The following is a 24,729-nucleotide window of genomic DNA, read 5'->3' as shown; positions in this document are numbered from 1 at the left end:
ACCACCTCTTACCGTAACAGAAGAAAGACTGTTTTTAGCTACCCATTTGTGTCACATCAAAGGATTATTTTCAGATTGGAGATTGGCTGTATGATTTGAAAACCTACCAATTACATAGAGTAAGATTTAACAATGAGGATAATGAATAAGATTTTGTTGGTATTAATCATGGGATTTAATAGTACTAATGCAGTTTTAAAGGTTCATGTAATCCTGACTCTTAGAGAGGTGGAAATATTAGTGGACCTTTAAAAAGGAAGGGGGCAAAAATTAAATTATCGCCTCTCTTGATGTCTTCTTCTGTCATCTGCCATTTATTTCCCTCTGGTGCAGATTAATCTCTGTTCCTACTACCCTAATAATGTTAAAGATCCATTTTGTAGGTACATTGGACAGCATAGAGAAAGCATCGATCTTTTGATCAGCTGCAAGAATGATCCCCTTTGGGAGCCATTAGCAAACAAAGCGATTCTTGACAACATTCTTGACCTATCTGTCTTTGATGGGATGGAGCCTCGTGCTGCTGATGAAGAGAACCGTCTTTTGTATTTGCATGCAACAAAGGTCAGTCCATAAATATATTACTTCAATAAAAATTTTTTAAAGCACGTTTTTTAGCTGAAAGTGAAGAAGAACATTAGAACTTCAAATGAACATGATTAGTTCTGTTGTTAGGGGGCTGCCCTTCCTCAACCCCACATTCTCTATGCTGAGGTTCTATTATGCTTTAAAAGTTTTTCTTAGCCCGATACAACGACCCTTGTGTTTGAGCGGTTGAGTCAAATATGGAATTACTTCTGTTTGTACTATTTTTATATTTAACTTGTGTTTGTTTCTAATACACGGCTGCCCTAAATGTGGGAGGGCTACCCCTCCGCCCTTTCAAATTCAAACTCTGCTATCAAATTTAACTTTTGCGCAGCAGTGCCTTGAAAAAAGAGATCGCATTAAGTGTATTTGCTTTTTGAAATAATGTAAAACTATTTTAAAATAATGTAAAACTATTTGAAACATACTATTATTTCTCCAACCTGACTTGTTTTTCGTCCCGTTTGGCATCATTAATTCTGTATGCTTAATCTTATATATATACATATATATATATATATATATATATATATATATATATATATATATATATATATATATATATATATATATATATATATATGTATATATATATTAGATAATTTTGTTTTTAGAAAATGAAAGCGTTAAAGTATACTCAACCAAAAACGTAAAAGTGAAAGTTTATTTAGCAAAACACGTTGAGTATTAACGTGCAACAAAACATGAAAAAGTAGAACTTTAGTTTGAATAAAAACAAGGTGGATTAAAACTACAGAATGTATTCTAAAAAATGAAAATTTATTCAGTAAAAAAGCAAGGTGTAATAAAATTATACAAAAAGTGAAAAAGTTAAAATTGAGTTAGCAAAAAAAATATATATATTAAAAATTTGCAACAAAGAAATGGAAAAATGATAAGTTATCCAACAATATATAGGCAAATGTAAATATCATCAGTTCAGAAATGTCAGATTGGTGAATTGTGAACTCTCAGAAATATTGAGATTTTCAAAAATGTTGAGTTGCGAAAGTTTAAGTCTGGATTCAGAACTGCGGAGAATTTTAAGTCTCAGAAACGTGGAAAATATTGACTTCCTTCAAATGTGAATTGTGTAAATGCCTTTGAGTTGCTGTAATGCAGGAATTTATAGTGTAAGGAATGTGAAAGGTTGAAAGATTTTTTTTGATTCTTGAAGCATGGAGTGTCTGACTAAAATGTGGAAATTTTAGGTTTTAGACACATACACTCCTAAAATATGAAGGCTTTAATTAGTCACACAGTGAAAGTTCGATGTCATAGAGTTCTAACACCATGAAAAAAGCTGCTTCTTTTGGAAATGTTAAATCTTTAAGTTAATGTAACATCTTAAAGCCTAGGAATTGTGAAATATTGATTAGATTCTTGAAATGTTGGGTTTCTGACAAGTATATTGTGTACATATTAATCTTAAAAAAAGGAAAGTTTTAAAGTTTATAACTATGAAACTTTCAGCAAATTTGAGATTCTTGAAAGATTGAGTCTTTGAGCTATTGAAATTTTAAATTAAGAGTCTGTGAGCTACGGAACGTTGAAAGTTGTTGAGATTCTAGGAATATAAAACCTTTCAGTTGTCGAATTCTTTGAAATTAAATGCATAAGATGCCTAATATTAGGGAAGTGGTTGATCTTTTTGAAATTTAAAGAAATATTAAACTTTGAAAATTCTTGAAGTGTGAAGATGAACTGTCGTAATGTGAGAACTAAAAGTCTCGATATATAAAGTTATAAAAAAGCCTTAGCTTCTGGACATATGAAGGCTTTGAGCAGTAAAATTTAAAATTAAAACTATAAAATTCAAAATATTAAAAAGATTTAGGTTTTGTGAAAGTCTGAGGCTTTTATGCAGTCAATTTATAGCATTTTTAGCATAGGAACTATAGAATTTTTGAACATTGTTGAGACACTTAAAATTATGATTCTTTGAGTGGTTGAATTCTGAAAACTAAGAGTCTTAGAAACGTGAAAATTGTCGAGATTCTTGAGACATGAAAGTTAGACCTGCTAGACTGTGAAATCTAAAGGAATACCTCTTCTGAAAAAGTCGAGGTTCTTAAAGATTTGAATCTTTAGGTTTTCTAGACGCAGAATTAGAAGTTCCAAGCCCCAGGAGTATCTATTTATAGAAAAATTGAGATTCATGAAAATATGACAAATTTTCAACACCTTAAGTAATATGCGAACATTTTCCTGCATTGCCTGTCCTGAGTAGCGTAAAATGTGTTTTATGCCTTTGATTCCTTTTTCATGTTTCTTCCATTGACTTGAGCCGGCTGAATTTGTGAAATGTTGAGTTTTTATGGCACTTGGTATTTACCAAGTGACATATAGCAATCGCTGTTTCTGTCGGTCTGTCTGTCACAGTTTGGCTACTTTGGGCACTTCCAGATAAGCTAGGACGATGAAATTTTCCAGGCTTATAAGGGAACAGACCAGATTAAATCTAAAAACAATCATTTCATTGATTCATCCATCTGGGAGTAGTGGGGGGAGGGGCAGTTTATTCGGAAAAAATGAAGTATTTTTAAATTACAGACGGGCGATCGGATCTTAATGAAATATGCTATTTGCAAGGATATTGCACCTCAGAGATCTTATTTTCAATCTTGATCGGATCTGGTGACGTTTGGGAAGAGATGGAGGGGGAAACTTGACATCTTGGAAAACACTTAGAGTGGAAAGATCGGGATGAAACTTGGTGGGAAGAATAAGCATAATTCCTAGATACGTGATTGAAATAACCGGAGCAGATCTGCAATCTTTCGGGGAGTTTGGGAGGGGGGCCTAATTTGGTAATTCGGGAAGTTCGAAAAAATTAGGTATTTTTAACTTACGAACGGGTGATTGGATTCTAATGAAATTTGATATTTAGAAGGAGCTCATGTCTCGGAGCTTTTGTTTTAAATCCTTACCGGATCAAGTGACATTGGGGGGAATGGAATAGGAAACCATAAATCTTGGAAAACGCTTAGAGTAGAGAGATCGTGATGATACTTGGTGGGAAGAATAAGCACAAGTTCTACGTACGTCATTGAAATAACCAGACCCGATTAAATCTCTTTAAGGGAGTCTGGGGGGGGGGGGTAATTCGGAAAAAATAGAAAAAATGAAATACTTTTAACTTACGACCGGATGATCAGACCTTAATGAAAATTGATATTTAGAAGTATGTCATGTCTAAGAGCTCTTATTTTAAATCCCGACCGGATCCGGTGACGTTGGGGGGAAGTTGGAGGGGGAAACCAGATATCTTGGAAAACGCTTTGAGTGTAGAGATCGAGATGAAACTTGGTGGGAAGAATAAGCACATGTCCTAGATACGTTATTGACATAACCGGACCGGATTCACTCTCTTTGGGGGAGTTGGAGGGGGAGTATTTACTAATTTTGGCCCTTTTAGATAAGCTACGACGACGAAAGTTGGCTGACGTATCAGGGACCAGACTAGATTAAATTAGGAAGGCAATTGGCCCTAAGCTGAATCCATCGACATATAATCATAGTCGGTAAATTAAATTAAAAATAATCATCGTCTCCCAAACTAGGTTTAGCCTGACTACAATATATCAATGTCGTAGAATTTAAAACCAGTCCTTGCCAATGCTTGATTTCTTGACCCTCTACGATAAATCATACCGGGTTCTCTAAATCTCTTGGTAAATCACAGAAACCATGATCGTCATTCCATAAGTAAGGTATTCCCACTCTTTTTAGTAATGACTTAATTTGGGATGACCGCGACGTGTTTAACAGCTGATCATATGCTGATCTTGCTAGTCTATCTTCATTTCTCCTAATTAATTTAAACCAAAATATAAGCATCAAAATAGATCTATGTAGCTTTAAATAATGTATATATGTATTAATTAATAGCATATAATGAATCATTTATTTAATTTATTGAATAAAAAATAGTGGACAAACTAGATAAGTTATGCAAAATGTATTAAATTATCAAGGATAATTTTGCAACTCAAAATATCTCAATTGGTATCTGAAACCCCTTTTCCACTGCATTTGCCTATTTTTATTCTTCCTGTTTTGATTTTGGCTGGTTTGGCTTTATAAAACCAATTAAAGTACTGTAATATATATTTATTTAGTAGGCTTATTAAAAATAGTTCTTCGAGAAAGTTGTTATTACCAAAAGGGAGTTTCATTTTTTCAAAAAAAAACTTAACTGCCCTACGCGTTACTGCGAGTATTTGAAATCTTATTCGTTCTCTCGCGAAATGGAGAAAACTGGTTTGTTCCATTGTTGGCTTTAGAGGCTAGAAGCTGAAAGCCCATAGGTACTAATCCCTGGAGGGAGAGGGCAAATGTCCCCTCCTAGATTATGAGAAACCCTTTTTCATATTTTTCTTAAAATGCCCCCTCTATATTTCGAAAAATGGCTTTTTTTATCTTCACAAAAATCAGAAAATATCCTTGCCCACCCAACCTCTTAATTTACGTACGTTGGCACCTTTTTGATAACCTGGACTTTAATATTTATGCTAGTCTTTATCAGTGGTCGGATAATCCACCATTTGCATTAGTTGAGCCCAACTGGTTTAATTCGTTGTTTATTTTAGAAATTAAAAATTGACAGCCTGGAGCGTGAAGTTTATACAAGTTTTGGTCAACTTTTAAGTGCTAAGAAAAGCGAAGCAGACGCCATCTTTAATAATATGGAAATAATGAACAATGACGCAGTTCCATATCAACTTTTACAGGCTGTCGCATTTCTCTCCTTAAAGCAGGTAATGTGACATTTTAGCTCGTTTCCGTATGTGGGAAATAAAAGGAAAAACAATTAAATTTCAATCAATTTTTCAGACACATGTTTCCGCAATCACAGGTGTTACTAACAATTTTCTAAACAATCCTCCTTTAGATCAGGGAAACATAATTTTTATGTTAACAGTCATTAGTAACATGCTGGTGGATTTGAATATTCAATATAGGACATTTTCCCGTATAAAAGCAGTGCATAAAACAGCGTTTGAAACAATGAAAACACAAAAGCAATAGTTAGTTCTTAGATGAAAAAATTTCAAAGTTCTGTTTTAGTTTTTCGAATTTTTGTTTTACTCTCAAAATTTTCCTAAAATTTCCCCCAACAGTGTCTCAAATAGTTACAAGAAATTGCTAAAAGTTCTATTGGATATTTTCAATTTTTGTGTTTGTAGCTCGTGAAAATACATTATTAATATCATAAATACACTTTTCGTTAGTAAGGCAGTCGAATAATCTTTGGATGCTTAAATAAGAAAGTTTTTCTTACCACAATATTCTTATCAGGTTGAGCTTACCAAGACAAAATAAAAGAAAGTTTTTATTCAATTGGAAGTAAGAAGCAACATTAACGCCTGAAGCAAATAGAAATTATTCCGTACATTCCGTATATTATGACAAGAAATCAACCTTAAGTCAAACCTATTTAATTTATAGCCATTTTTCAAATCATGCCAGAAAATTCTCCCCACTCCCCTCTTCTGTGTAAAATTTAGCCTTGAAAAATTCCTCCTGAAACTGTTCTTCCCACAGAAAATTTTCCTCATAAGAAATCTCCCTCAACACCCCTCCCCCTTTAAAACTCCATTTATTTTCTGATAACAGATAATATATGTAAACAATGATCTTGTTCAAAATTTTGCTAATAGAAAGTTCGCAAAAAGTCCTAGCCAAATACTATAGTGAGCAACGAAGCCTTTTTTCAGTAAATGTCCGAGAAAACTCTAATGACATCTGGAAAACCTTGTTCACGCGAAAAGTATTAGGAATGTTAGAAGTAATTTTGAAGAGCTATGGAAAAATCATTAACGGGGGGGGGGATTCTGCTCCATCACAGGATCTAAAGAGGGTTTTAAAGGTAAGCTAAGACAAAGCCTAAAATTTTCTCCTGAAATCTACTTCGTAGTGACACACATCATTTTTGTACACCTAATAGCAAAGCTGTAGAGGAAAAGTTGATGAGATGTATGGATGCATGGAGATGTATGGCATGGATGAGATGTATGCAGCCCTCCTAGACCGTGATAGTCCTAAGCTTATTACGTTTTTCATCAGTAGGAAGACTAGGAAGACTGATATAGGGTTTAGATATTTAAAATAGAAGGTTTGTCTAGCTACGACATCCTTAACATGTCGCGCTTACCAAGATTAAATAAAAAAAACAACTAATTTTTCAACAGAAAGTAAAGAGCAACATTACCAACTCTTGCTGTTTACGCTAATATTTGATAGTTCATTAAAACACTTCTTTTTAAGTTCTATTGCCCTTGTGTCTGAGTAGTCTTTATTAAAGAATTTTGACAAAAAGTCTAACTTAAGTCAGACCTATTTAATTTCTGACTATTTTTCGAATCATGCCAGGAAATTCTCTCCCCCCCCCCATTTAATATTCCCTCATTATTTTTCCCTTTAAGCTTTTCTTCGCATCAAAAATTCTCCTCGTGCAACATTTCCCATGGAAAATTTTACCCTTAAACTTTTCTTCCCACCGAAATTTCTCCTCGTGGAAAATCCCCCATAACCGTCCCTCCCTCAAAAAAGCCCGCTTATTTTTAAATAGCAAATATTATGTGTAAGTAATAGCAAATTGCATTACTTACAGTGTTTAGGTGAGGGCAGGGCTGATTCCTAAATAGAACATTTTTATTGACAAACTGCTTACTCTTCATGAGGCTTCAGATAAATGTTGAAAGAGGTATGGAGAATAGGACTGAATTAAATTGTTTTTCTATACAGCTAAAATGTTACATTCCCATATCTATCAGCACCATGGTAGAAAAGGCAAGGCAGGTCATCGTCAGCCCCACCAGGAAACTTCTTTGGGATGGTAAATACTGCTGGTAACTTTTCAGTAATTTTACCTGGTGTTATTTTCTTTTACTATTTGTACGAAGTACTTTAATGTCTTTAAAGAAATATATGTAATGTGTTTATCGATAAGAAACTCGTATTGTAGAGGTTTTGATGGCTTCAGTTATGTAGAAGATCGAAAGCCTCATAGAATTTCTATCCATACTGACAATAATACTCCTTTTCATCCAAACCAAAATCTCTAGCAGTAATATTAATGCGAAATATTTACCCAAATTAGTATTCACCGCCAATTTTTTAAGTATATTCAATTTTATTCAAGATTAATATTGCAAATTTAAATGTAGGATGGTTCTAATCAACGTACAATTACTGATTTACGCACCTTAAAAGCAATCAATCAGGGATTTGAGGGACCGGTACCTCAAATTATATCTTGGTTAGGCCTGGGTATGATTTGGAAAACTATCATAAATCAAATAAAAAAAGATCTTTTCAAATGAAAGCAAGGAACGGATTTGAAACCTATTTGAACAGATTATTCTATATATGAAGCAGACTCTCTTCTCTTTAGCTCCTAACTCTTTACTGTGAAGTTTAGCTTTCTTTTTAAATTTTAAGAAATTTTACAATTGGAAAGATAAGATTTTTTACTACTACTACTACTACTAATAACTCACTGCAGCACCAAGCCGCCTGAGGCCAACACAGCTACGCACGCTCCTCCTCCAACCTAATCTATTTAAAGCCTCCCTCTTTACACCCTCCCAGGAAGTTCCCATTTCCTTTAAATCTTTATTTATGACATCCTCCCAACCCAGACAAGGACGACCTGCTTTCCGTGTAGCCCCAGACGGTTGGCCAAAAAGGACAATCTTCGGTAATCTGTCATCCTTCATCCGTAGAACGTGGCCTAGCCATCTCAACCTTTCTTTTATTATAGCCCCAGAAAGCGGGATTGAACCACACTTTTCGTACAACCTACTGTTTGAAATACGATCAGTCAGCCGGGTACCCAGAACAATCCGTGGGCAATTTCTCTGGAAAACATCTAGTAAATTTTCATCTGCTTTTCGGAGTGCCCATGCTTCAGAGCCATATTTGACCACTGTCATCACTGTAGCTTCCAATATTCTAATCTTGGTTTGTAGGCTTATCTTTCTTATAATTATTATAAGATATATATAATTATATAATTATTATATATAATTATTATAATTATTATAAGATTTTTTAACGCACTGAAAAACTTTTATTTAATTATTCAAAGTGTTGAGAAGGTGCTGCCCCCTATATATACAGAGTAATTTATGTTTGTTTTAAGTTCTAAAATTCATGCTTAATTTATTTGAAAAACCTTTACTATTCGTTTAATTACAATTCATGAAACTGTAAAGTTTCATCAACACAATACTTTAGTAACGCATATAAAACAATCAATGATCTCTGTTTGGATATTGATGGGTAATCAAACATTTCGTGGTAACTGTAAAGAGTGACCCAGCTCAATAGTAACCGAAAATTTAAAACCAGAATTTAGATACCAATAGATATACCAAAAGAATTTGCTTAATATGCTGATTCCAAATATATAAGTTTTACTGTCTAATCTTACCGATCAGAAGCTACTAGCCTATGAAAATTCGTCTGATTTCCGAAAAAAGGGGGAAAGGCCCCCTCAAAGTCGTAAGAGCTTAATGAAAATCACATTATCGGATTCAGCGTATCAAAGAACCCTGCTGCGTAGGTTTCAAGCTCATATCTGCAAAAATGTGAAATTTTGTAATTATTGCCAGAAGAAAAATCACGGACGCGTTTTCATTTGTTTCTTTGGTTTTTTGATGTTTTTTTCCCAAGAGTGATTGTATCGATCAAGGGGCCCTGAAACATCGAGAGAGGCCCCATTCTAATGGAAATTACTATTGCCCTTTCCAAGTTACCAGAAAATTGGAGGACAACTACGTCCCCTCCCACGCCACTTTTTTCCCAAAATCGTCCTTTCAAATTTTCAGATAATTCTTTTCTTCAGCATTGTTGGAAAACCCAATAACTATGTCTTTAGATGGAAAATTACCCCCTAAAGCCCCCGGGGAAAGGTTTTTAAGCTATGAAATTTACCTGTCGTATTATTTGTTATTGGGAAGTATGCATGAATTTTTCGGGTGGGGAGGGGAGAACGAAATTTCTGCTGCGAGTATTTTACTCGGTGAGAATTTTCCTTGGAGAGGGAAGTTTCTAGGAGGTGAACTTCTCAGGCGAAGTTTTACACTGGTTGAATTTGCCAGAATTCCATTACGAAATTTGTTTATATGTCTTTCTTTCTCTTTGTCGATTCAATTTTAGGCGTGGATATATTTAGGGCAATTGTTCCAGGTGAATTTCCTCCAGGGTTGAATTGCCCAGATGATATTTTTTTTGTGGAGGGAATATTTCCGTGGAGATGGGGACAGCTATCTTGGTGTTATCTAAAAACGATCTCCAACTGAATTTAAAAAACAAGTTTTTTCAATTGAAAGTAAGGAGCAACATTAAAACTTAACGAACAAAAAACTTAAAGAACAGAAATTATTCGTATATGAAATCAGTTGTCCCCTCCTCAACGCTCCACTCTTTATACTAAAGCGTTTTATTGTCTTAAAAGTAAAGTTGTGAGAAAACGTCAAATTGAGCGTAAAGAGTGGGGTGTTGAGGAGGGGACAGCCCCTTTCATATACAAAATAATTTACGTTTGTTTTAAGTTCTAATGTCGATCCCCACTTTCAATTAAAAAAATTGTTTTTCCATTTGATTCTGAACGTTTTTGAATTAATGCAGATTTTGATTTTGGCGCACCGTACATGAATAATTGAAACAAAATTAGTATATTAGTTTTACTTTTTTGGCTAAATGGCTTTCTAAAAGTTTTTATTGGACGATTTTGAGAAAAAAGGGGCGTTGGAGGCGGCCTAGTTGCCCTCAAAAGTTTTGCTACTTAGAGAGGCCAATAGAACTTTTTTGGAAAAAATGGCTATCTCAAAATTTTGATCCAGTGACTTTGGGAAAAAATGAGCATAGGAGGGGACCTAGCTGCCCTCCAATTTTATGGTTACTTAAAAAGGGCAGTACAACTTTCAATTTTCGTTAGAACGAGCCCTCTTGCGACATTCTTGAACCACTGGATCGATACAGTCACCACTGAAAAAAAAAAACAGAACAAATAAAGACGCATCCGTGATCTGCTTTCTGTCAATAAAATACGCAATTCCACATTCTTGCAGATATGGGCTTGAAACCTCTGCAACAGAGTTGTTCGATACGCTCAATCTGATGATGTGATTTTCATTAAGATTCTATTGCTTTTACGGTGTGTTTTCCCCTATTTTTGAAAAAAAGGCTCGTAACTTTTGATGAGACTGACTAAATTTGATGAAATTCGTATATTTAATATCGGTATAAGAACCCAATGCTTTTGATATATCTATTTGTGTCAAAATGCCGTTTTTTAGAGTGTCGGTTACTATTGAGCCGGGTCGCTCCTTACTGTTCGTTACCATGAACTGTTTGATAAGTAACTTAGTTTTAAAGTTACGAAAACCTTTAGCGTGAACAGTGAGGAGTTGAGGAGGGGGGTAACCTTTTCATATACGTAATAATTTCTGTTCGTTTAAATTTTTAATGTTGCTCCTTACTTCCAATTGAAAAAACTTGTTTTTTTGTTTAATGAAGCTTAAAGATAAACATTTTTCTCAAGGCAATAGAAAAAGTATGTAAAATTAAAGTAAAAGTGTATAAAAATGAAAAAAGTAATTAATTACAAAATATACATAAAACAATAGCCAACTTACAAAAACTAAGATATAAATTCCCAGCATTCACTCAATCGCCTTTACACTCAATTGCTTATAAAAAGTAAAGCATTATCAAAGTATTTTGCTAAAGGTAAAACGTTAAAACTAAAATTAGGGAAATAAAATAAAAATTTTTAATTCGATGTTTTTAATTTTGCATACCAATAACAAATATATTTGACGTCTTTATACTTCATAAGCCTAAGAAAATAAATCCTTTTTAAAGTGACAACTAGATAAATACAATCATTCGTGGAAAAAAAAACGATAATAAAATCAAAAACGTATTCATTTAGAGGGATAATACAAAAATTCCCAACATTCTGTTCAGGAGAAATATTCCTGATTACAGTGACTTCCTTAATATCAGCTCTTGGGTACTCTTGCAATGCAAGCGAAAGTTGACGGCATATTTTTACCGAAATTGCCCCTTATTAAGTTGTTATCCTTGTGTCTTCCATAATTATACGAAATTTCTAGTGTACTAATAACTTCGCCAATTACTAATAAACAAATACATATTTAGGATCACCATAAAAAGCTAATTCTTTGATTGAATGTTGTCAACATTTAGGCTTTTATGCTTTTATTATTGACAAGGATCGTTATTTACTTACCATTCATTACTATGAAAAGCTTGATTTTTTTTTCTATTGCTCCAATTAAATTATATAGAGAAACGTTTGTGGAAAACTGGAAAGGGGTCACTCAATCAAAAATTGGAATTTTTATTTTCCTTATTAATGGTCAGAATATATTGGCAAGCAACCACTATGGGGCGGCACACATTTTTTTTTCTATGGTTTATCTCTATTGTGCTTTTTTTCCTTTGGTTTTCTTATAATTACTTTATAGTCTCAAAATTCCAGGGGGGATATATCCCCCCTGACGGTTCCCATGATGTTGGCATTCACCGGTGAATTTCGAAAATACCTTCTGTTGTCTTTGGAATCAGTCAGCATTGCCAGTTAATTTTTTCAGTTTTATGCAAGGTTTAATGGTAACAAGCTAGGTTAAATTTTTAAACCGTTTCTGAGATAATTTAACCTAACCCAACCTAATCCAACCTGATCTAGTCTAACTTTAACTTTTATCATCAAAGCTTGGATAAGGCTGAAAAAGCTGATTTGCAAAGCTATTTGAATCCAAGCAGAGAAAAAGGGATTCCGGACATTCATTGTCGAATGTCGACAATTCAGACGAATTTCAACGAATTTCAACGAATTTACTTTTAAATAAAATCTAATTTGCACTAGTTTTTGTATCTTTTTTTCGAGGCTTGTTCATGTAAATGCGAGTAAACTCTACGCACTTACATTCAGTCTAGCTCGCAGGTAGGAGGAGGCTTCTGTACCATAATCAAAAGAAATTTTTGGAAATTTGCCAAAACAGGTACTTCTACTACTGGTTAAAAAGAGCGTTTTTAAATATGGTAAAAATTTGCAAAAATAATAAGTAATAACATTATCATTGACACAATTTATGTAATTATAGGTTCCCAAAGCCAAATTAACTCTAAAACGGCTCGGTCAGAGTCCGTGGACGTTTGAAAATGGTGAATGGCTGGAGAAGGGCTGGCTTTTACTGGCCAAAATCTATATAAACTCAAACAAGGGTGAACAGGCTAAGGAATTTTGTCAAGTAAGTTGAGTCCCAATCAGATTTCTTTTCAAAATTTTAGTTTAAATTATATTGAAAATGGTAAAATTCAGGGACATAAAAAGAGACACTGAAATGAGAGTTTCAAATTGGGATACAAAGCTATACATAAATAGCAAAATTCACTAAAGAGGAACAGCTCTGAAAATACATTTCAATCTCGAAATTCAAAAAGAACATTTTCACCCTAGTTTTGTATTTTTAATCGGTTGATATAAATGATCTAACCACAAAAACTTCTCTAATTATTGAAATATATTAACAAATAAGAAAATGATAAGGCTTGTAATATTAAAAGTATTTGCCAGACCCTAAAAGTGAACAAATATTTTCAATTCGGTTTTGATTTTGTAAAAATCGTTTTGAGGAAACGTAGTTTTGAACATAGTTTTGAACATTTTCAAAAACATAGTTTTGAGGAAAAATGAGGATGTCCACTTATAAAAAATTGGCCACGTTTTTATTTTTTTGTGGGGGGGGGAGGGGAAGGGGGTTAAAATTGGAGGGAAAAATTACAGGCCAAAATACTGGTCAGATATAAATTATGGTCTGACGTTCCTTATTAAATTAAAAAATATTAGACATTTGCACTTAATACCCTCTCACTCAATGTAAAAAAAATTCCTGACAGCACTTCCTCTTGTGATTTCAAAGCATCTTGTAAGAAGCCTATTTACTGGGTGGACGGTTGGGTTCAACCAAACATGACAAACAGTCATAGTTACGGTTATGGGTATCCCTACTCAATATGCTGTCTGTGGTGGATGGGCTACATTTTTGTTATCTAAGTCCGTCGACATTGTTATAAGATCTCAATTAAATATGACAGGGATTTACAGGCAGAGCTTTTGTTGTACAATTTTATTTCACCAAGTTCCTTTTCGGGGTTATTAAATTCCATGGCAAAAGACAAACATTCGGCGTACCATTTTTATTTTGACATTTTTATATGTGTTGCTCCTTGCTGTGGCTCATGGACATTTGCTGCAACAGCTTAGGGTGCGCTTTTGCTTATGGTTTAGTTAAAGCTGCTGTTTCTGGTATTCCAACACTGCTAATGTAAGACTATTTCTAACACCGCACTTTAAATTTGTGCCACATTATTCTTAGTATTTGGTTTATCTATGCTATGCTACTTACACCATGTTATGTACGCTATATATGTACGTATATGTGTGCATTTATTTCAACTGAAAATAAGGAACAACATTAAAACTCAAAATGAACAAAAATTGTTCCGTATATGAAAGGCTTACCCATTTTATCAATATCTTGCTATTCACACTATTTTTTTGCATTTTAAAAAAGCTTCTTATTCTAAATAAATGAATCTCGTGTTTCAATAGTCGTTCTTAAAATATTGAAACATGCAGCCAAACTTTCCGTACAGAGCAAGGAATTGGGAAGAGGGTTAACCCCATTCACATACGGAATAATTTTTGTCCGTTTTGAGTTTTAGTGTCCCTCCTTACTTTCAGCTGAATTTTTTTTTTGTCGTTTAATCTCTGGTCTTTTTTCAAATGATACCGGTAAAACTGGCTCACCCTCCATGAAAAATTCCCTTCCCTCACGGGAAACTACCCTGTGGAAAGTTCCTCCTGCGTAAAATTGCTTCCAGGAAAATTCCTTCCCTTCGCGTAAAATTCCCTGTGAGCGATTCCATCCTCGCTGAAAATTCTCTCCAAACATAAAATGAAGTCACCAGAGAGGAAGTAAGACAATTAAAAGAATGTTGTACATGAATCCTGGCAAATCCCCCCCCCCCCGTTTAAAATTTGATCTGGAAAGTTCGCCCCCAGAAACTTCCCTCCCAGTGGAAAATTCTACCTCTCCCCCACAGAAACTCCCCACTCGAAATCTGTATATTTCCTAATAACAAGTACTATATGAAGACAATGGGAAAAATTCATAGCTTGAAGCCATTCCCTCAGAAATGTGAAGGATAAAGTCATCCTCAAAGACATAGTTACTAGATCTTTCGATTATGCTGAACAAAATGGGTTTCTCAAAATTTTTATCAGATTCCTTTCAGGAAAAAGAGGTGTGAGAGGGGGTTATTGCCATCCAACATTTTTGATAACTTAAGGAGCGCGCTAGAACTTTTGATTTCCAATCAAGTGAGTTCTCTCCCATTCTTCTAGAAGTGCTGGCTCGATACGATCACCTCTGAAAAATAAGTAAATAAAGCAGCAATCTGTGACCTTTCTTCTGGCAAAAAAAATCCACTCTTTTATATAAATAGGAGCTTGAAACTTCTACGGTAGAATTATCCGATGCGCTGAACCCGATAGTGTTATACTCGTTTTCGAAACCCCGGCAAATTTTCTCAGGCTTATAAGTTGATTATCTGGAAGTTAAAAAAAACTATTTTCGATTTCAAAACATTCATAAAAACAAGCTAATTTCTAATTTCTATAAACAAAATGTGTTCAGATAGGCATCAAAAGTCATTAAACGAATGACAATTTACATGATTCTAGAGAAATGGGGAAACGTTACTCACACTACACACCTAAATACATATACATACAAGTGTTACATATATGTACACTACACATATGAGGTACGCTGTGTAAATTTAGCTGTGCGCGATGTTTACATCAAATAGCTTTGAATGTGTTATAGTCATACCGTCATTTCAGTATTTATTATTAGTTTTGATGGTCTCAAATTAAGCGTATGATATAAAAACTGAAGTAACTGAGGCTAACCCTTAATCAGTGAGGAATTTTAGGTAAACTTTTCTTAGATTAAACAAAAATTATTCATTATTCATTTTTTTTAGAAATTTTAGAATATTCTAACCCTTAATTAGAGCAGAATTTTGAGAGATAGATATAAATATATGTTTTTAACTACGTAAAACATGCGAATATACAACATTCTTCGCTGTCCCATTGTCTGTGCATATAAATAGATTGTCAGGTTTACTGACTCTTGAACATGCAACATATAATTGTCCATGGGAAAAACAATCCGTATTCAGATCTATACCTCATTATTCTAATGATGTGTCCCTGTGTCCCGGTCGTCATTTATATTCCCTGTGTCCCGGTCGTCATTTGTGTCCCGGTGTCCCAGTTTGTAATTTCTCTTTGAGTGTCTCGGTCGTCATTTATATTCCCTGTGTCCCGGTGTCCCGGTCGTCATTTGTGTCCCGGTGTCCCGGTCTGTAATTTCTATTCGAACAATCCCTGTGTCCCGGTCGTCATTTATTTTATCCCGCCTGTGCCCCCGGCGTCCCCATTGTAGGTTCTTCAGTCATTTTACAATTAAACATTTTTCCGTGAACAAATGTCTTAAATACCGTTAATGACGTCACCGTCAAAGCAAAAATGACGACAACTAATTTCATGACGTCAGCCGACACAGAAACATGACGTCACCTGATCCATAGACAGACAGACAGACAACTTATATATATATATATATATATATATATATATATATATATATATATATATATATATATATATATATATATATATATATATATATATATATATATATATATATATATATATATATATATATATATAATACCAAACAGCAGGCGTGTAATTTTGTCAAAATCATTGGAGGGGGGAGGGCAAAGTTGGGACCAATTTTTTGCAAGTTTAATGAAAGTGACTTAGCAAAAATGATAATTGAGCCATCCAATACCATAAACTTGACTTACTTGACTTAATGCTCTTGCCGAAATGCTTCCGGCGTCGAGAGTGATGCTACATGGCGCCTCCATTTAGACCGGTCTCTTGCAAGGATGTGAACATCCTCCTGAATATTTGTCATGGCTAAAAAGGCACCTGCCGTGTCCTTCCATCTGGTTGGGGGACGACCTCTTGGGCGTTTCCCGCCATGCAGCACGGGATCAAAGTCAAAAATCCTTCTTGCGGGAGAGTCAGTGGCGTACGAAGGAGATGTCTGTACCGACGTAGTGTTCGCTAAGCGAGTTGGACTGAGAAGGGCGTTTGAGCAATTAACGCCAGAAGGTTCTCGTTGCTAACGAAATCGTGTCAGTGTAGTCCTCCAATGCGGCGAAGATGTTTTATTTGGGCTATAATATAGTACCGTAAAGGCAAAGGTATGCTAAAGGAGACTGATCTGTTTCTGTGGATGCTTTAATTATGTAGGCCTATCTTTGTTTTGATGAGATTTTAGAAGAATCTAAATTTAAGCCGGGGGATCTGCCTACCCCTTGTCCTATAGCAGATTAGGCCCCTTCCAAACAGTATAGGATTCTTAATTTTTCAGTTTCTACATACGAAAAGCATTGCTAAATTTGACTATCAAAAATTGTTAATTTATTTTCACGGCTCACCCGGGCCAGGGTTGCCAACTTGCACACTTTTCGTGTGATATTCACTCTTTTTACCACAGAGGGGATACGAAAGAGTGAAAACCACTCTTTTTGTCTGTTAGTTTTTATTCACTTTAAACGTCAGTAGATGGTATACTCGTCAAAAGTGCATTTAACCCGAGGAGCAGGGTGGCCAACTTGCACCCTTTTCGTGTTAAATACCCCCTTTTTCACCTCAGAGCGAATTCAGAACAGAGGATAAGCAAATTTTTTGACTTGCACTTTTTTTTAGCAAAAATCACTCTTTTTTGGGCTTGATTTGCACTCTTTTTAGACGTTGCCAGTTAGAAACCCTGACCTGGGCAGCAGTGATAAGTATGTGATACTGCCTTACAAAACTTCCTAAGTATGAAGTAATCACAAGAAAACTTTAGAAAATGGTTGTTTTCAGGTCTCGATAGGCCTAAGTTGGACCTAAGGGGCAGTAAAAGATTTGATATTTATCTTATCTTTCCTCTAACTTCTCCCATTTCTAGCGTGTCTTGAAGTACAATGCTTCTTCCCTTAGTGCATTGGAACTCATGGGGTCCATCGCCGAGCGAGAGCATTCCTACTCAGAGGCAGCCAAATCTTATGGAGCTGTGTGGAAGAGATCTAAATGCACCACTCTTTCTGTTGGTAGGATTTTTTTTTTTTTGAAGGATGTTCAATAATCGTTACGTTTTCTTCAAAACTGGTTATAGTTTTTTCTTTGTTATTTTTTAATTCCCTTTAGTATAGTCTATTGATCCTGCTTGAAATAGGTTAATATCTCCACTCTCAGCCTCCAAAAAAGATAATCTTGCGATCCTGCTTAGAACAGGTTTATATTTACACCCTCCCTCTCCCCCTGAAAAATAAGTCGATGAAAAAACTCCTATCCTATCTTATAAGTCGCTGATATTCACCTATTTTTCTCTACTTTGGATGAATTGTTTTCTTAAACTTAGAAGGCCATTATTCTCGTATTAATTTATCAGCTGTTTTGCTTTTGATAACAACTTGGCTGAAAACATAAACACTGTTTTTTAAAAGGTACAGAGACGCCATTATAACCAACCTTGAATGTCTTTGAATGAGGACGTTCCCCTATACGATTATCCAGAACCAAGTAAAAAATGCCAAACACAATACAATATTTATATCGTCACTGTTAGACCCAAAGGTTATGTCTGTCATTTTCATTCTTCTGAAATAATTGCAAAAAAATAGTTTTCTGAGCTGACTTCAAAGGAAAGATAAGCAGGGCCTTGCATATTCAGTAATATTTAGAGCATCATAATCTAAAAGACCTCGTTGATCCTCGCTCAAGAACAGTGCAGTAAAAGGTTTTTCGCAATTACCTAAGAAATATGAAGATATCAGATACAATTTTATAGCGAAGCAGATTTAGCAGATGAATTTGGCAGATGTATCATTAATACGAGCAATTCTTATACAAAAAAATTTATAGTATCTATACAACAGAATACTAAAAAAGAAAATGATAACAAAATAACCCAAAATATTACCAGTCAGGGCACTTCAAATATCGTGGGTGCCGACAGGGGGAACAGGGGTGCATCCCCCCTTGTAAATTTGGGACTTTAAAGTAATTATAAAGAAACTATTGGAAAAGAAGCACAATGGGGGAAAACCATGGAAAAAATGTGTGTTGCCCCATTGTTGGCAGTCTGCCAATAGGTTTCGACCCTTAATTAAATAAAAAAAAAAAATAGTTTTTTTAACTGAAAGTAAGGAAGAACATTAAAACTTAAAACGAGCAGAAATTACTCTGTGTATGAAAGGGGCTGTTCCCTTCTCAACACCCCACTCGTTACGCTAAAGACTTTTACTGTTTAATAAAGTAGAATTGAGAGAAAGAGTCAAACTTTAGCGTAACGAGTGGGGCGTTGAGAAGGGAACAGCCCCTTTCATAAACGGAGTAATTTCTGCTCGTTTTAAGTTTTAATTTCGCTCCTTACTTTCAGTTAAAAAAAACTAGTATTTTTATTTAATTTCTGAAAGTTTTTGAATTAATGCATGTTTGATTTTGGCTCTCCGCAATTAAATTATTAAAATGAAATTTGCATATCAGTTATTTTTTTGGCTAAATGGCTTTCTCTTAGTTTTGATCAGATGATTTTGAGAAAAAAGGGGTGGGGGAGGAGGCCTAGTTGCCCTCCAATTTTTTGGTTACTTGAAAAGGCAACTAGAACTTTTAACTTTTAACGAACGTTCTTATTAGTAAAAAATATACGTAGCTTAAGAATTAACTTACGTAACGAAATTTTATATTCTTACATTTTTATTATGTATATGAGGGGGTTTGTCTCCTCGTTAATACCTCACTCTTTACACTAAAGCTTAAATTTTGTCCCAACTCTTTAAGAATGACCCCCAAATCAGAAAAGCCGTAAAATAAATAGTTGAAATTACTAAAAATACTTTAGCGTAAAGAGCTAGGTATTTTAGAGGAGATGATCCAATTAAATATGCGTAATAAATATCTGTTTTTTTAAGTTTTAGTGCTGCGCCTTACTTTCAGTTGAAAAAACTTTTTCATATTTATTTTTTCGTTTTTTTTTTTATAATAATGCTAGAAAATCCTGCGCCCCCTTCATTGAATTTCTCTTCTCCCATGACATACTCCTCCAAGTAAAGATCCTCCCACATAGCCCCCTCTCCTCAACCCCTCCCCTCAAACCAAAATAATCCCCCTGAAAAACGTCTGTACACTTCCCAATAATCATTACTGTATGTAAACACTGGTCAAAGTTTGTAACTTGAAATCCCTCCGCCGGGGAGTGTGGGGAGGTAAGTCATCCCAAAGACATATTTTTTATGACTTTTGACTATGCTGAACAAAATGGCTATCTTAAAATTTTGATCCGTTGACTTTGGGGAAAAAATGAGAGTGGGAGGGGGCCTAAGTGCCCTCAAATTTTTTGGTCACTTAAAAAGGGCACTAGAACCTTTCATTTCCGTTAGAATGAGCCCTCTTGCTACATTCTAGGACCACTCGGTCGATACGATGACTCCTGGGAAAAAACGAAAAAAAAACAAAAACAAATAAACACGCACCCGTGATCTGTCTTCTGGCAAAAAATACGAAATTCCACATTTTTGAAGATAGGAGCTTGAAAGTTTTACAGTAGGGTTCTCTGATACGCTGTATGTGATCGTGTGATTTTCGTTAAGGTTCAATGACTATTGGGGGGCGTTTCCCCCTATTTTCCAAAATAAGGCAAATTTTCTCAGGCTCGTAACTTTTAATGACAAAGACTAAATTTGGTGAAACTTATATATTTAAAATCAGCATTAAAATCCAATTCTTTTGATCTGTCTTTTAGTATCAAAGTTCCGTTTTCTAGAGTTTCGTTTACTATTGAGCCGTGTTGCTCCTTACTACAGCTCGTTACCACGAACTGTTTGATAAGGAAAACATAACTTCTAATTTGTGATCGAGTGGCCCCTTTCCAGTTTTACAGGAATTTTTTTTATGTTATTTGGTTGGAGTAAAAAAAAAAAAAAAAAAAAAAAAAAAAATCAAATTCTTCATAGCAATGAACGGTAAGTAAATAACAATCCTTGTCAATAATGCAAGCATTAGCTTAACCATTGATAACATTAAAACAAAGAATCAGTTTTTATGGTGATCCTAAATATGTATTTGTTTATTAGTAATTAGTGCAGCTATTAGTCCACAGGAAAGTTGGTATATATAGAAAACACAAGGAAAACAACTTAATACGGGGCGATTTAGGTAAAAGACTGAAGCTAGGAATATTAGTGAAAAAGCTTTATATTTAATCGAGAAGCGAAAGGGCTTGTGCAAGAATTATATGAGTGATAGATCATATGAAAACAATTAGACTGAAAAAAAAAGTGAAGAAAGCATAAAAATATGAAATAAGGAGGTGTGAAGTGGAGGCCATGGATAAAATTGCCAAGGATCTGGAAGATGTAGCTAGACAGCATAATAGTACAATATGGTACTGGCATGGTATTTAATTGAGAGGGAGTACTCTATCCAGACTTGTCCCAGTTAAGGATAGGAATAGGCCACGATAAGTGATAAAGAAAGAGTTACAGAGAGATGAATAGAACATTTTAAGAATACGCTAAACCGAGATACAGTTGCAGGGAAAGATGGAAAATGCATGGATAGAGGAAAAAGTTTGTGATACCCTGGGTGTGAAGGAAGATTTGTTTGTGAGAAAGAATTAGCGACACTACTAAAAGGATTGAAAAATAATTAGGCTCCATGTGCTGATAGTGTGGTAATATAGTTTCTTGAATATGGTGGCTCTGAGGTTAGAAATAAGTGACTGAACATTATGACTATTATTTTGAAAAACGATAAGTACCTAACAATTTTATAAAAAAACCCTTAAATAAACCAATGTATAAGAAAGGTTAAAAGAGTGACTGTCGTAATTATCGAGGCATTAGTTTGGTCTCTGTAGGTAGCAAATTACTTAGTAATATGACACTCTTTAGACTGAGTGGTGCTGTAGACAAAGTTTTAAGGGAAGAACAATGCGGTTTTAGAAAAGGTAGAGGATGTGTCGACCATGTTTTCACTCTTAGGTTAATAATTGAGAAGTCCCTTCGTTGTCAAACACCTTTGGTCCTTAGTTTTATCGATTATGAGCAAGCTTTCAATTCTGTTGATAGAACAGCGTTAACAAAGGTCTTATCGTTATTATGGTCTTATGTAGAAAAAGTTTTAAGAAAAGAACGGTGTGGTTTCAGAAAATTTTCACTCTTATTTTAAAAATTGAGAAGTGCCTTAGTCGTCAACCACCTTTCGTCCTCAGTCTTATAGATTATGAGCAATTGTTCCATTTTGTTGATAGAAGAACTTTAGAAAAGGTCGTATCCTTGTATGGTATACCAGACAAATACATTAAAGTGATTAGTGCTATTTATGAGAATAACACTGTCGCGGTTAAGGTAGGAAATGAGGTTAGCAGCTGGTTTTGTATTAAATCTGGAGTTAATCAGGATTGTTTTCTATCCCCCTTTACGGATCATTTTGATGGACTTTGTCTAAAGGAGCGTAGGAGAGGCACTGGGAGACCATGGAATCAAATGGGGAGGAAAAACTCTCCTGGAATTAGAGTATGCTGATGATTTAAGCATCCTTAAATCATGTGAGCAAAATGAATGTCCTTTTAGAGGTTTTGCGAGTTCAGGGGCTAGAATAGGTTTGAAAATCATTGTATCACCAAGACTAGGAATAAGTGAAGATGAAAAGGTTACGTTGGGTAACGAAAAGATTGACCAGGTGGGCAATTTCGCTTAGCTTCGTAGTATTATTAGTAAAGACGGTGGGAGCTGTGAAGATGTTAAAAGTAGAATAGCCGAGGCTCTGGGTGTTTTTTTTTTTTTAAAGTTAAAAAAAGTTTGGAAGAATTAGAAGATCAGTGTGCAAACTAAGTTTAGAATCAAACAGTTCGTGGCAACGAACTGTAGTAAGGAGCGACCCGGCTCAAAAGTAACCAAAAGTCTAAAAAATACCAATAGCTACATCAAAAGAATCGCATTTTAATTCTGATTTTAAATATATAAGTTTCATCAAGTTTAGTCTTACCCATCAAAAGTTACGAGCCTGAGAAAATTTGCGTTATTTTAGAAAATAGGGGGAAACACCCCCTAAAAGTCATAGAATCTTAACGAAAATCACACCATCAGATTCAGCGTATCAAAGAACGCTACTGTAGAAGTTTCAAGCTCCTATCTACAAAAATGTGGAATTTTATATTTTTTGCCAGAAGGCAGATCACGGATGCGTGTTTATTTGTTTGGTTTTTTTTTTTGTTTTTTTTTTCCCCAGGGGTGATCGTATCGACCCAGTTGTCCTAGAATGTTGCGAGAGGGCTCATTCTAACGGAAATGAAAAGTTCTAGTGCCTTTTTTAAGTGACCAAAAAATTGGAGGGCACCTAGGCCCCCTCCCACGCTAATTATTTTTCCAAAGTCAACAGATCAAAATTCTGAGATAGCCATTTTATTCAGCGTAGTCGAAAAGCCTTATAACTATGTCTTTGGGGACGACTTACTCCCCCACAGTCCCCGTGAGAGGGGTTACAAGTTCAAGACTTTGACCAGTGCTTACATATAGTAGTATACAGGCTTTTTGGTTAACGCCATACAGGCGTTTTCAGGAGGATTTTTTGGTTGGAGGCAGGGGTTGAGAAGAGGGGGATATGCTGGGGTAACTTTCCATCGAGGAATTTGTCATGGAGGAACAAAATTTCCATGAAGGGAGCGCAGGATTTACTAGCATTACTTAAAAAAAAACAATGAAAAAGTTTTTTTCAGTTGGAATTAAGCAGCAGCATTAAAACTTAAAACGAACAGAAATTATTACCCATATGAGGGGCTCACCTCCTCCTAATACCTCGCTCTTTACGCTAAAGTATTTTTAGTAGTTTCAACTATTTATTCTGCGGCTTTTGTGAGTCAGGGGTCATTCTTAATGAATTGGGACAAAGTTTAAGCTTTAGTGTAAAGAGCGAGGTACGGACGAGGGGGCGAACCCCCTCATATATGTAATAAAAACATAAGAATACAAAAGTTCTTTACGTAAGCTAATTTATAAGTTACGTATATCTTTTACTTATAAAAAGATTCGTAAAAAATTTAAAGTTCTAGTTGCCTTTTTAATTAACCAAAAATCGGAGGGCAACTAGGCTTCCTCCCCCGCTCTTTTTTTCTCATAATCATTCGATCAAAATTATGAGAAAGCCATTTAGCCAAAAAAAATGAATATACAAATTTGGTTTTAATTATTCCTCCGCGGAGAGCCAAAATCAAAACATGCATTGATTCAAAAACGTTCAGAAATTAAATAAAAAAAACGAGTTTTTTAAATGAAAGTAAGGAGCGACATTAAAACTTAAAACGAACAGAAATTACTCCGTATATGAAAGGGGCTTTTCCTTCTCAACGCCCCGCTCTTTACGCTAAAGTTTTTTACTGTTTTAAAATGTAGAGTTAAGAGAAAGAGTCAAACTTTAGCGTAAAGAGCGGGGCGTTGAGAAGGAAAAGCCCCTTTCATATACGGAGTAATTTCTGTTCGGTTTAAGTTTTAATGTCGCTCCTTATTTTCTTTTAAAAAACTTTTTTTTTTATTTAATTATTAGAAGGTACAGTGATGATAGTGGTCGAAAATGGCCGTGAAGAATAGGCGCTCCAAAATGTGGATGAAGATTTACTAGATGTTTTCCAGAGAAACTGCCTACGGATTATTCTAGGTACCCGGCTGACTGACCGTATTTCAAACGGTACGCTGTACGAAAAATGTGATTCAATCCTTCTTTCTAGGGCTATAATGAAAGAAAAATTGAGATGGCTAGGGCCTGTTCTGCGGATGAAGGGAGATAGACTGCTGAAGATTGCCGTTTTCGGCCAACTGTCTAGGGCTAAACGGAAAGCAGGCCGTCCTCGTCTGGGGTGGGAGGATGTCGTAAAGAAATATTTAAAGGGCATAGGAACTTTCTGG

At 35.0% G+C, this 24,729-nt stretch overlaps 1 protein-coding gene across 1 annotated transcript in view; it reads left to right on the top strand.

Moving 5' to 3' along the window:
* Window positions 1-239: 239 nt before the first annotated feature.
* LOC136039521 (tetratricopeptide repeat protein 21A-like) overlaps window positions 240-24,729 on the top strand; it is a 38,527-nt gene continuing 14,037 nt past the window's right edge. Inside the window, exons 1-4 of the mRNA XM_065723323.1 lie at window positions 240-564; window positions 5,181-5,348; window positions 12,735-12,881; window positions 17,736-17,877. Of these exons, the coding sequence (XP_065579395.1) occupies window positions 508-564; window positions 5,181-5,348; window positions 12,735-12,881; window positions 17,736-17,877 (514 nt within the window). The 5' untranslated portion in view covers window positions 240-507. The remainder of the gene's footprint in view (window positions 565-5,180; window positions 5,349-12,734; window positions 12,882-17,735; window positions 17,878-24,729) is intronic.

This window comes from Artemia franciscana, chromosome 19, assembly GCF_032884065.1.
Source record: "Artemia franciscana chromosome 19, ASM3288406v1, whole genome shotgun sequence".
Lineage (NCBI taxonomy): Eukaryota > Metazoa > Arthropoda > Branchiopoda > Anostraca > Artemiidae > Artemia > Artemia franciscana.
This window is presented reverse-complemented; position numbering and strand designations above follow the sequence as displayed.